This window comes from Parasteatoda tepidariorum, chromosome 4, assembly GCF_982258835.1.
Source record: "Parasteatoda tepidariorum strain Cologne lab strain chromosome 4, Ptep-v5.0, whole genome shotgun sequence".
Lineage (NCBI taxonomy): Eukaryota > Metazoa > Arthropoda > Arachnida > Araneae > Theridiidae > Parasteatoda > Parasteatoda tepidariorum.
Genome location: NC_141758.1, coordinates 5,815,334 through 5,830,000, shown reverse-complemented (window position 1 = coordinate 5,830,000; position 14,667 = coordinate 5,815,334). Strand labels below are relative to the sequence as shown.

At 32.2% G+C, this 14,667-nt stretch overlaps 1 protein-coding gene across 1 annotated transcript in view; it reads left to right on the top strand.

Annotated features, from left to right (window-relative positions):
- Nucleotides 1-14,667, top strand: part of LOC107443413 (uncharacterized) — a 159,826-nt gene that overhangs the window by 60,643 nt on the left and 84,516 nt on the right. The window contains exons 15-19 of the mRNA XM_087160562.1: nt 612-665; nt 2,474-2,518; nt 3,540-3,593; nt 8,609-8,653; nt 9,963-10,016. Coding sequence (XP_087016688.1) covers nt 612-665; nt 2,474-2,518; nt 3,540-3,593; nt 8,609-8,653; nt 9,963-10,016 — 252 coding nt within the window. The remainder of the gene's footprint in view (nt 1-611; nt 666-2,473; nt 2,519-3,539; nt 3,594-8,608; nt 8,654-9,962; nt 10,017-14,667) is intronic.

The window sequence follows — 14,667 nt, the reverse complement described above, 5'->3', positions numbered from 1 at the left end:
GTAATTTTTCGAAATGAGTCTTCTGGGGGATGTAACAATAAAATAAATAAAAATAAATAAAGTAAAACTAAATAAATAAATTCAGATTTGGTAAAGTGTTCCTCAGCATAAGTGCAAAATTTATATCTTCTATATTCTGTGTAATTTTTCGAAATGAGTCTTCTAGGGGATGTAACAATAAAATAAATAAAAATAAATAAATAAAACTAAATAAATAAATTCAGATTTGGTAAAGTGTTCCTCAGCATAAGTGCAAAATTTATATCTTCTATATTCTATATAATTTTTTGAAATGGGTCTTCTGGGGGATGTAACAATAAAATAAATAAATAAATAAGAATAAATAAATAAAACTAAATAAATAAATTCAGATTTGGTAAAGTGTTCCTGCAGTATAAGTGCAAAATTTATATCTTCTATATTCTATCAAATTTTTCAAACAGAAATAACATATTTATTTTGTTGATGAAGTCCTGTAATCAATTGATGTTTATTTAGTTCTACTTCTATTTTAATTTAATTACGATTCTCTAATCTCTTAATAAAATTGATTGTTAGTTGTTTGCATCTTAAAGGTTTTGAGATATAATTGGATGATAAATGTTTTCCAGGGATTTACAGGAGCACAAGGGGAGCCAGGACTGATTGGACATGATGGGCCGCAGGTGAGCACATAAAACATCTACTATGTGTAAAATATCATTTATACTAAAGGATGTTCGGCATACATTTTACTTTTATCGCATTGTTTTTGTTGAAAAATTGATAAAATGTGAGAGTGATTTATTTTACTTCTCCGCTTGCTGCTAATATACGCTCGATATTTCGAACTTCGATAGCTCGAAAATTATGACAAAAAATATTTTTACCCTTGGCAATATATATCCACCTAATGTTAATTTAAATTCTTATGTCGAAGAGTTTCTTCTCAAAACCTTGAAATAGAAAATGAGTTTTTTCGGAAAAATCACAATTTAGTTTTATTGTAAACCAATTTTTTTTTCTATTTAATGCATAATTATAGTTAGAATGCTTTTAAAAATAAAATGATCATTGCTGTAGCTAGACTTAGTCAACTATCATTACATACACATTTGTTTATAGTTATTCTTATGTTTCGTGACTCTACTTTTTAGAGTAATATTTTAGAATATATTTTTCTAATTTTTAGAACACATTTAGTTCTGAACTTGTTATCACGAAAACTCACTATCTCGCAATTCCTTTAGGATCCCTTCAACTTTGATATATCGAGAGTATACTTTATTGCAATTTTGCTTTTTAATGAGCTCAGGGACGATTACCTATTCCCTCGGCTTTGCGTGTATTTCTGAACTCAGAATTCCAATCGGGTGCTCGGAGTTTGCAACAGATTATGCATGCCGTGTACTTATTATTTAAAGTCTTAGGAAGCTGACAGTGTGAAGAATATTTCTTTTGTTGCTTTTAGAAGCGATGTGTTGATATATGAGAACATTTTCTTCTGCTTCTTTAAAACCCAAAGTAAATAGCAGTTAAATTTTCTATTCTGTTCTTAGAAACAAGATAAACGTGAGAAATTTTTTTCTTTTCAACGCACAAAAGAAATAAATGAAAAGAAATTTCTTTTTCTATTCTCAGAAACGAAGTGAATATGAAGAACATTTCTTTACGACCATCTGAAACGAAGTAAATGTTTGAAAATCTTTCTTTAATACTCTCAGAAAAGAAGTAAATGTTAGGAAATTTTCTTTAATACTCTCAGAAACGAAATAATTGTTCGAAAATTTTCTTCCTCACTCTCAGAAACGAAGTTTGTTAGGAAATATGCTTTTGTACTATCACAAACAAAGGAGAAGACATTTTCTTAATTACTGTCAGACATGAAGTAAATGCAGAGGAAACTTCTTTTAATACTCTTAGAAACGTAGTAAATGTCATGAAATATTCTTCCACAGTCTCATAAACAAAGTAAATGCTCGGAAATTTTCTTTAACACTATCAGAAACGAAGTAAATGTTAGGAAAGTTTCTTTAATACTCTCAGAAACGAAGTAAATGTGAGGAAATTTTCATTAATACTGACAAAAACGAAGTAAATATTAGAAATCTTTTTCCACGGCCCCATAAACGAAGTAAATGTTAGCAAATTTATTTAATTACTTTCAGAAACGAAATAAATGCTAGGAAATTTTTTTTTATACTCTCAGAAACGAAATAAATTTTCTTCAATACTCTCAGAACTGACGTCAATGTAGCATTACTACTCAGAGAAACTGCTACCCTCTGAATAAAGCATCAAAATTTCTGAGTTTAGGATCTTAAATTTTCTCAAATTAAAAACTGGAAGCTAAAAACTCACCAACTATTTAAAATAGGAGGTTGTTAAACTGATCAAGTTTAAAAATTAGTTATTCGAAAGTGAAAACGTTGACTGTTGAATGAATATAAATGGCAGACAAAATTTGTTATCAATAATGAATGTTTTATTTTAGGGTGAAGAAGGCCAGCCTGGTCCTCCTGGACTACCAGGGGATATGGTAAGCTTTTATGAAAATTATAGAGTAGGGTTTGGACAGTCTTTAGAAAATTTAATAAATAATACTGACTGACTGATACATTTTAAGCAGAGTACTTAACCCTGAGGATTAGTCTCACCTTCCATTTAATTTATTTTAATTAAGGATAAGGAATAAGTAATACCTTTAATGTGACAAAAAAAAATTAAAAATTCCTTTTTATTGGCGTAAAGGCAAATACAAACATATAAATTACATTTTATTTTTAGATTTTGCTATCACTTTTAGAATTTTTAATAACCGTATGAACCATGTGATACAATTGATATAATACTTGAAAAAATGACAATTTTACAAGCCAGCACGTGTAGAATATTTTTTAGTTCTATTTATCATAATTTTAGCTAACGTTATTAAGTGTTAAAGTGTATCGCATGAAATTGATTGTAATCTGTAAAATATTTTAAAAATATTTATTGACAAGCAATTTTTTATTTCGAATATCATTATGGAGTGATTCCCACAGAAATATCTATTTTTTTATGAACATTATTTCATTTCGGCTTACTTTTAAATGAATATGGACGCATTCATCCATCTCCCTTCCCTCTAAGCCACCTCAGCCATCTCTAAATGCCCCCCTATTTTTGTCATGTATATTGCCTTCTTTCCGTTTCTTCTACCTTGTGTTGGTTGAAATTTCTCCCTGCTTATTCTTTATCGTCTATTTTTCTCATTGTCATTTTTAATTACCTGAGGAAGGGAGGCACGTCTTTTCCAAAGCGTGTAGTTGTAGTAGAGTAAATAACAATTCAAAAGTCTTGTTGAGAAATATACTTTTTTTCAGATATTAAGGAATATTTTACGTTTAAAATATACATCGTGACGATACAATAAGTTTGATTCTAAAACAAATAAAAATCTCAAAGAAAACTTGATGTGCTTATGTCTCTGCCACTGTTTAAAGCATTCATATTGTTGTTTTGTATCTGTACTCTGTTTAAAAATTATTTTTAAACATTTAATGTTTTTTTTCCTCTAGGGCCCTAGAGGGTTTATAGGACCTAGAGGTTTTCCAGGATTACCTGGACCACCGGTAAGTATTTAAGCATGATCATATTCAACTTCAATCAAAGTATGAAATTGATTTAAACAACTTTTAAGATAAAAACTTTAAAATAATTAGTCGAACTGGAAAAGAGCAAAAAGCAGCTACAGCCAAATTAGTCAATATAACCAAATAAAAATAATAATATCAACGAATAAATTAATATCAAATCAGATTTAACAAATATATCGGACAATCACCAAAGCGACCATCCGATTGTAGACATTCACCGGTGAAAGTCGGCATTCGCTTGATTTCGGTTATATGCATGCATATAAGCCTATGCGTTCTCTATAAACTTGTACATACATTCAGACAAAATGTAGTTAAAATAGAAATACCCTTTTTGAAAAAATTCCGCAGTTTTCTGTATGACGTTAATTTCAGATTTGAAATTCTCACGCAAGAGTTTGGTAAAATCAAACATTTGTATAAATGCAACAAGCATTTGCTCCAAAACGCTATTATTGTTATACTGTACTTGAAAACCACTTATCTTCTTCTTTTAAAAAAATAATAATAATGATTTAAAAACAAATGGAAAAAAATCGCCATGGACAGGAGGCGTTGGAGGCTACGTGTGGTTGAGGCAGCCAATTCCTGTAAGGGGCTGTCGTGCTGAATAATGATAATAATAATAATGATTTATATTGATGTTTGTTAATTTTTCTTCTTCTATACTAAGCTACTTTATTCTACAGTAAAATTAAAGTAAGCAACAGTTAATTACTCCTTCATGTAATATCCCTCTGAAATTTTAATAACCAAAAACTGGCTTTATTTTCTTCCTTAGTTTTTCCATTATGGGGCCTCGGAACACAGCCAGGTTTTGGTTTAACCACTGACTACAGAAAGGCTCCAGTGTGTTAACAGACAGTGTATGTCCCCTGATGAAGTGCTGTTTCTACTAACATACATATCTTTAAAACTCTTATCTAACTTTAAACTTCTTATTTAAATTGTTCATAGTAACTTCATAATGATTAAAATTTCAGAGGGATGTTACATGAAGGAGTAATTAACTGTTGCTTACTTTAGTATAGGAAAAAAAAATTAACAAACATCTGCAGTGCCGTTCCTGGCGGGTATGCAGCGAATGCCCCGCACGCAGGCGCCCAATTTAAGGGGAGCCAAATTCATCAAAACTTATCATCAAAATTTAAGCATAGTATATAGGGGCGCACAAAATTATTCTTGCACGCAGGCGTTCGCCACCCCAGGAACGGCACTGAACATCTGTATAAATCATTATTGTTATTTTCATTAAAAAGAAGATAAGTACTTTTCAGGTACAGTAGAACAACAATAGAATTTTGGAGCAAATGTTTGATTTTACCTAACTCATGTGTGAGAATTTCAAATCTAAAATTAACGTTATACGGGAAACTACGGATTTTTTTCAAAATGGTATTTCTATTTTAGTTACATTTTTTATGAATGTACAAGTTTATAAAGAAGAACGAATAGGTTTATAAGCATATATATGATCGAAATCAAGCGAATGTCGACTATTACCGGTGAATTTAAAAAATAGTAAGAATATTGCATTTATAAGTATTTTTGTTTGCATACTGATTATTATTTACCTAACACTTCTCTTAAGTTCAAAAACTTTTTTTTATTTATGCAATAGGATTTTACTTTTTATCAACTGAAGTCGCTTCAAATACATTTTTCAGACTAACTTCAAAACAAGCAAACTTTTTCTACTCAAGTAAACTTACCACTTTTTAAAAATAAATATTTATATCAATAACTTAACAACCATAATGTTATTACAAGCTATGTCTAGTTGGTTTCTGAAATCAAGTGAATAGCAACCATGATTAACATAAAGTTGCTAGATTTGTGCTCTCTCTACACCTAAATCGCTTATAGAAGGTCGAAATTCGAATTGTTCTCAAAGCTCAAAGAAATTACTGCGGCTGGTAGTTTCCGATTTCGATGAAACGGAACTAATTTCTTAGCAGGGACCCTAATCTATAAAAAACTGTGGCAAAAGTAATTTAAAGAGATATTGCGATTATAAAAAATTAGATCGCCCATTAGAGACTTTTGCCATGATTTTTATAGATTTTAGAGGGTCCTGACTAAAAAATTCGTTCTGTTTCTTCCAAAACGTGATAGGAAACTACCACCAGCGGTTTTCAATTTCTATGAGTTTCGAGAACAGTTCGAAATTTTGGCCTTCTGTGAGCAGGGGTGAAAGCGAGACGGAAAAGAGGAAAGGCTGGTAGTAAAACCATTTCAGTTATAGCTAGTTTTGGGGAGGAGTTTACTTATTCTTTTTTTAAATTTTTCAACAATTTTACTTTATCTTAGATTTCATTCATTTCATTTATTAACAGAAAATTGGGTACCTGGGCCGCGCAGCGGCCCCTATCCCATACATCATGAATTAAAAACATTGTGTGATAACATTTTGATTTTGCAACATTATGGTATGCAATGATATTTATCTTAGAAAAGAAGCAGTTTTATATATATGCCAGAATTATAAAAGAAATCTTGATAGTTACAGATATTTCATTTTTTTCGAAAAAAATGCTGGAATGAAATGTTTTACGTACCAGGTTTTTCTCTTTTCCGTCTTGCTATATAAGGGCTTTCACCCATGTCTGTGAGTGAACGAGATTTGTGTGCATGCCACCGTGAATGACCAAAATCAAGAAAATGTAGACTTTCACCGGGGAATGTCAGCAATCAGATAGTCGCTTTGGTGAATGTCCAAAATATTTGTTATATACGATTTGATATTAATTTATTCGTTGATATTATAATAATTATTCGATATTTGAATAGCTTCTGAGGATATATTAGGAGAAACATCAGTGTTAAGAGTACCGGTTAAATGCATACTGGGCAGGGAGACTGAACCTTAAAAGAAACATTGATGTAGGGCATAGCAAGCAGTGGCAAACCTTAAAAAAACATTGATTGCAAGGCATACCGGGCAAATGTATATTGGACAGTGGTATTGAACTAGACCTTGCATATATTTCAGACATTTAGAAAAGAGATTATGTGATTGTCAACATTCATCTGTAGAAGTCAACAACCACCCATTTCGTACATTCACAGTAACATATATAACATTGTCTGCTCCATTGAATAAAACACTTAAGATAAAAAACATGACCTTTGCTTATCGCATTATAAATTAAAATGTATTATCACCTTTTTCCCACCACTCCCTACGTAGCAGATAAGTGAAGACAGTATTAACTCGCGTGAATTTAAACAAAAGTCCCAGTTAAGAATATACACTGGTGTGCAAAACTTAAGCAACAAGTGGTTTTTCGGCCACAGATCCCCAACAAAGTATAAGATAGCCATGAAATTGCAGTATAATATGCACGTAATTCAGTAGAAAGATTATTTGTATGCAAATTTTAGAAATAAAGCGTCGTAGGTGATGTACGCAAACCTTGTGGGTCGGCGCGCGCAGGTCAAAACTGTGATAAAAGGATGAAGAGCACCGTAGTTAAAGACATTCGCTGCAAGTGTTTTGTTTTGTGAAACATGTCTTCAAGAAATCATTTAGACGACTTTACTCGAGGAAGAATGATTGGGAAGCTTGAGGAGGGGCGTAGTGTGACCAGAATCGCCGAAGAGTTCGGGATCAACAAAAGTGTTGTTTCTCGTGCTTGGAATGCCTTTAAAACTACTGGTACAGCTGTTCGGGAGGTTGGTAGTGGCCGTCCAAGGAAAACAACACCAAGAGATGACCGTTACATTGTCCTCCAGGCGAAAAGAAACCGTTTTCAGTCAGCGAGCGCCATATCTCAGCAGCTGTGCACAGCCACAGGACGACAAGTATCAAGATTTACAGTGGCCTGACGCCTCCACAAAGGTGGCTTATTTGCTAGACGTCCTGAACGCTGCATACCTTTAAAAGTCAGCCATCGGCGGCACCGTTTAGAGTGGTGCAGAGAACACGAAACCTGGACACCTCATCAATGGAGTTGCGTCCTCTTCACAGATGAGAGCTGTTTTAGTGCTACAGGCGATTCTCAACGTCAGTTGATCTTGAGAGAGGTTGGAGCTCGATTTCATCCCAATAACATGGCGGAAAGAGATCGTTACGGTGGTCCTGGAGTTGTCGTCTGGGGTGGCATTATGTTGAACGGGCGGACTGAGCTTCAGATCTTCGACCGAGGTTCTGTAATTGGAGACCGCTACTGCAATGAGGTAATCCATGTGCGTTGTTCCGAGGGGCCATTGGACCAGACTTCATTTCTATGGATGACAATGCCCGGCCACACCGTACTGCTTAGTCCCTCAAGAGCTACTGGAAAGTGAATATATCACACGAATGGATTAGCGAGTTTACTCTCCAGATCTAAATCCCGTAAAAAATTGTAGTGTGCAAAGAGAAACCGATTGCAGATGTGAAATTTGCGACGTGAAATTATCTATTATCCGTTCAACCGAAGAAAAAAAAAGTTCCGTGTTTCTGTCACACGAATTCAGGAGTCCAGACGTGCCAACTTTTAATTCCTTCCATTATCATTTTTCCCAGTGGTATTAAAATGGAATTAAAACTTCAATTTTAAGCAAACAAATACGTTGTATTTGAAAACAATTAAGTTGACAATCATGATAGTAACGCATATTAATATATAAGCTTAATTTTTGTAAGAATAGTGGAGAACAAAATCATTTAAAAATTAAATTTATAAAAGAAAAAATAGTATATATTTACTACCACTTTAAATATGAAAATAAAATCTCCCGCAAAATACGGGAGAGTTGGCAGGTATGCGAGTCGTATTCTTCTCACATTTAAGTTAAGAAATGATATGAAATATCGCGTGCTTTATTTAGCTATCCTTGTTCATAATTCAGAAATGTCAATGAACAAAGATGAAAATGCAGATTCGTATTATATTTTAAAGGAAATTGTCTCACATATTAATATTTATAGAAAATCATAAAGTGTCATTATTATTTTTGCCAAATACCTGGAAAATATGAACATTTAAGGGGATTTTTACTTTTAGGGAATTCCTGGTTCTGAAGGCTCACCGGGACCAAAAGGAAAAGAGGTAATATATAATTTATAGATTTTTTATTTTTAGATTATTGTTTTGAGATATTAGCGGCCAATACTTGTTACATTGAAAAACCGAAAACATTTTATTTAAAATTATCCAAATTAAAACGATAATATTTAGATAAACGAGGTAAAGTACAATTATGGTCTAAAGTTTTAGAGTTTATATATTTTTTGGAAGTAAAATATCGAAGTGATTTCATTTTACATGATTAGAAATGTGAAAAATTGGTTTAAAAAAGGGGAAATATTTGGTTTATGGGTAGAGAATATTATTATTTCAAAAGAAGTTATGGGGTTTTTGACTTTCTTTTCGAACAATTTAAAAATATTTCTGCCGTTCTCAAGTTGGTTGTATAACAGCAAATGATGCATACGACGGGCTGTGGGTATTATTCCAAAAAAGTTTCGAAGAAACTATGAGCTGATAATCGATGGTTTTTGAATGTATGTGCTCTGCCTCAAAAGTCAGGTCCAAAAATTTAAAAAAGTATTCACGTCCGTCGGGACTTGAGATCAAGTTTGCAACAACCTGAGCGTTTCTGCCCAAGCTCGAGATTTAATATGGCACATAAAAGCAAAAACATTAATCAAAATTCGTGAGGAGGAAGGCAAAATAAATTTATTTATTGATCAAGGGATGCATACTTAGTGATTGGAACTCAATAATTTTCTTATTCTTAATAACTAATCCAAACAGAATTTTGCACGTGACTTAAGTTTTAATATGGTATATGGTTAGTTTAGTTTTAATAAGAAAATTATATGGAAACTTATCATGAACTGAAGTCCGTATACTTCCTTGATGTACTGAGCCCTTACCCGGGGGAAGCGTTGCGCAGGTTTTATGGCACTAGATGAGCACACCTCACCTCTAATAGAGAGATTTTGAATGATCTAATGGATTTAACTTTTTACGTAAATTTGCATGTGAAAAAGGTATTTACATGTAAAAAATTTGCATGTTAAAAATGTATAAGCGAGTTTTGTTGACAATCGATCCAGAAGTGTTAGTGTAGACAAATTTTTGTAAAAATTTAGAACTTCTCTAAATGAATTAAGATCTATCTTGAGAAACTTCATACGCGTTAATTATCGAAAGAACTTTTAAAGTAGAACTAGGGAAAGGAACCAGAGTAAACAAACTTTAAAATCTGCAGGTAGAACCAGTCATCATGTCTGAGGAATTTTGCTTAATCAATAAGTTTGAAGGCATAGCAAGGCAGTATCACGCATTTTATTAAGAAATTTCATAAAATTCTAGTATTATCTTAAATATATTGCCTTCTTAATTTTTGTAGGGCCCCGCTGGTCAACCTGGACAGCCTGGTCAAAGTGGAGCTGCTGGACCTATGGTAAGTTTACGTGGCACTATCTTGAGCAGCTGCTTTTGTTTCTCTCTTACAAGAACTTCATGTTTGCTAATGTTCATCTTTAAGATACAAAACTAAGTTTCGTATTTCTGCTTACATTTAACTGCATGATACAAATAGAGGATACTCGAGATCTTCCCCAATATGTTAAAGATTGTGAATAATTTGGAGGTACAGCACCTCCTTGAAAAATTATATTCAGTGATCGTCCACTGAAAATTTTAAAACTTTTAGCTATGCAACAAAGAATACATTTTTAATGGAAATTTATATCGAGGATGTTAAATAATTGTCACCTTTCATACATACTTTTAGAATCCTTTGTCGAAAATGAAATTGTAAAAAGTGCATTCTTTAGGATCTCGAGTTAAAATTTATGCCAGTAAAATAACTAAAACTTATAGAAATCTGACGAATTAACTGAGGAGGGTGGAGTAAAAAATATCAAAACCTGGTCAGAAAATCTTTATATACACTGTTCAAAACAATTAAAGGATATTCAATCAAAGAATGAAACTGATTTAAGCAAATTAAAAAAAAAGAAAAACAAGAAAATAACATTTAAAATAATCATGAGTTAAACAATAAAAGAGTTAAACGCCTATCAGCTAAACAATGAGAGAGTTAAACCTTCACCTCCTACATCAAAACGCCTCCACACGGTCTTTTATAAGTAGTCCGGGCAGACTATTTAAAAGGTAAAACAGTTGAGCACTTGAATCCAAATTCTATTTTAAAGTACTAACTAATCAAGTTTTTCAGAGTACCTATCCAGGAATGGATATCTGCTCTTTCATCTAAATTGAAGAATATGTGGTGGAAGGGAAGGGAGGTGCTGCGTTAACATTAAGTTAAATCTCAGAATGAACAATAATTGATAATCAAAAAATCAAGTCTGGGTTATACATAAAGATAAATCGCAAGTTGATACATAATAAAAAGGGAACAAATTGAAGATAAAGATGAGGAAAAAATATTTACACTATTTGCAAAATTTATAAAAGTAATTGAGAGAAATCCATCATATATATTTGAGAATTGAATCTGTAGTGGTTGACAAGTGAATAAGGCAAACCAATAATATTCATAAATTAAACGAATTTTTAATCAAAAATTTTCTACCACTTTCTTATTTCTACTAGATTTTGTATAGAAGAGCTCTTTCGTAGACTGGTTTACCATCATAGTGGTCTGATCGTTCTACCTATAAAAAACCGTGTGGAGGCTTTCAGTTATAGGAGGCTTTGGTTAAACGCCTTTGACTTTAACAATAAAATAATTAAACACGTATGAGTTAAACAATAAAAAAGTTAAGCAATGAAAAAGTTAAGCAATGAAAAAGTTAAGCAATAAAAGACCTAAAGATCCGTGAGTTAAACAATGAAATAGTTAATTGCCTATGTGAGTTATTCCATAAAAGTATTAAACACCTATGAGATAAATAATAAAAGAGTTAAACACCTATGAGTTAAATTATAAAAAAGTTAAAAACCTTTGAGTTGAACAATAAAAGAATTAAACGCGTATGAATTAAACAATAAAAAAGTTAAGGGCATATGAGTTAAGCAATAAAAGAATTAAATAACGAAGAGTGAAATAATAAAAGATATAAAGAATTAAACGCGTATGAGATAAACAGTAAAAAAGTTAAATGCCTGTGAGCTAAACAGTTAAACGTATTTCTCTCAAGGAAAAAAAATCCGGTTATCATTAATACTAAGCGGTCAAAAGTAACAGCTTCTTTTGGTCAGAATGAGATATAAAAAGGGGAAATTTCCGTATTGTGTTCTGTGGCTTAATCGCCAAGTTTGGCAAATTCCAAGCATCGGCCATCGAGAAACTAAAAAATGAAAAGAAAAAAACCAGAAAGAGACCAACTCGAAAGGTATAACTAACAGCCAACCCCAGGCAAACACATTTACACTTTTTTTTTTAATTTTAATTTTTCCAGTTTCAAAATCAATTTGGCGCCTTGGCGATTGTAGCTGGCGTGGCAGATCACGATACGGAAATATCCCTAATAAAAACGGGAAAGAATGACATTGACCAAGCTTCATTGGTTAGTATTAATAATAACCGGCTAATGTGATAAATTCACTTAAATTATTCCCTTTAACTGGCTCTTTGGTTATTAATGTTATACGTAATAATATTATCATTATTTATGTTTAAATATATTAATATTGATCGGTTAGCCTATTAATAACCGACTTTTTAACATTGACCGTAACATACATACGATTAAGTATCACCTGAAACAAAAAAAGGAGTGGTTACGACAAAAAAGGGAAGCACGTACAAGAAGCAATGTTGTGAAGAACAAAAGAATGGAAGAAAAATGATTGATTACCCACATATCTTCTTAATTATTTCCGTAGCTAATCGCAGCAGCGGAAATGCCATAAGAGGAAGAAAAAAAACTTTTTAAAATGCATACAATGAAGAAAAGCTGTAATTATTTATAAAAATAATTTTACTCTTTGAGTGGTATATTAATAAAATTTTTTATGTTTTTAATAGAACTGGACGATGTATCGTAAAATATTGATATTTTTACTTGTCGCGATAACAATATTAAAATTTTTTTTTAAATACGATTCACATCAAAATGTAGAAAATTGTGATAGCTGCAAGTCGATTACAGGTTGCCCATTGGCAAAATGATTGTTGTCTAATTTCTTTTGAAAAAGAAACTTTGTGTTTTCATCTTGGACATCTTTAATTGTTAATCCTGAACTGCTCGGTGCACAATCTTGCAGACATATTTAAATGCAGTTCAGACACATTCTGTGTAAATTATTTTGATGACTGAATAGACATTGAACAGCCAAACGAGGTCAATATTAACATTTTCGGATTGGTAAAATAGTGTTTGATGGAGATTGTAAGCTGCATCATACACCCGCTTCGGATACCCAAGTTCATACATGAAATATTATTTGAAAGCTAGGCTTTTTTTCAGTTTTACATGAATAGGGAATGAATAATTTACATTGCGTGGCGGACAGTCTACGGTCTTGTGCAAGTTATTGGGTACGTTGACAATGGATCATTTTATCCTTAACTGGTGATCAACACCCAGTTCTCGTATTTGCATGAAAGGGTTTCGGAGAGTCACCATTCGTTCTTCGGCAGGGTTCAATTCTCTCAACCTGTTTGGTACTTGTGTGAGGGACGGGCTTCATGCTTGCGTTTACAAACGGAATCCTTTCGTTTTTCCGTTTGTGTGCAACGCTTAAGGTATTCCAGTCTACGCTCTTTGGCTTTGGCTTTTTCAGCCTCGGTAAGTTGAGGCTTTGGCATCGCTTTTTCTTTGCTTTAGCTCTAACTTTTGGGACCGTGTCAGTCAATCACCCTCTTTATTTGTGATATTCACCCGAATTAGTATTGAAAACGATCCAGTATGAACTGTAGGTTAGAATTTCTGATTCTTAATTAGAGCAACAAAAACAAAAATATCGTTCAAATGATGAAATTCTCTTTGATTCACAACTCAAGAAGTATTTATGGGATCTCTGTGGTCCCACATATCAAAAATAAACTCGCCAACTAAATGCATAACATAATTAAAAATGAAAAAAGGAAGTCTAAAAAAATTATCAAGAAGCAGCAGTCGCCATGGTAACGCATGCGCACTGTTTATTATTACTCTTGAGATTATTGTAGTTGAAAAGTGAAGACGCCATAAAATCCAAACCAGGGCCCATTTTGCTAATGGGTAATAATAATAAGTCAAAACGAAAAAGTACTAAAAGTAGCTAAAACCACATTTATCTTATTTAAACAATTTAAAAAACTTACTAAATCGTTTAATTAAAGGATATTGTAAGTCTTGTAAAAGCAAATATAATCAGTATAATCAAGTTTTTCTTGCTTTATTAAATGGAAGAAGAGAGTCACAAATGCAAATTTTTCTTATTTTCAAACTTCTAAATATGCAAATTTAGAGTTGAAGGTCGAAGACTTGGAAGGACTTCATGTTAATGGATGACCATTTTAGGCCACATCGTACTAACTTGGTGAATGATTTCCTTTTGGAGGAAGGAATCATATGAATGGATTGGTCTGCGTGTTCTCCAGTAGAGCATCACACCTATATTAGATATTTTTACTACATTATTATTTTCACTGCTACAATTTTTTTACCATAAACTAGTTGCAAAATGAACGAATTTCTCTATTGAAAAATTTGCTGCGCCTGAAATTCATTTGAAAATGCAATTATATTGCATTTTTTAGTTGCGCTAAAAACTCATTAGTACAAGGAAAATTCTGCATCATTTTAAACGTATTGCAAGCGTTAGAATTCTACAGCAAAAGAAACTCTTGAAAGTTTTAAAACTCTACAAAGTCAGATACTCCATTACAAACGCTAAAGTTTTGTGGAACCAGAGACTCATTACAAATGTAAAAATTCTGCAGAGCTAGAAACTCCTTACGAATGTTAAAATTCTGCAGCACTAGAAACTTATTACAAACGTGAGATTTTAATCATAAAAACTCAATACAATTGTTAAAATTCTGCAGCTTTAGATACTCATAAGAAATTATAGAATTCCGCAGAATCAGAAATTCATTACAAATTATAAAAAAATAGAAATTCACTACAAAAACTGAGCCAGAAAATAATTAC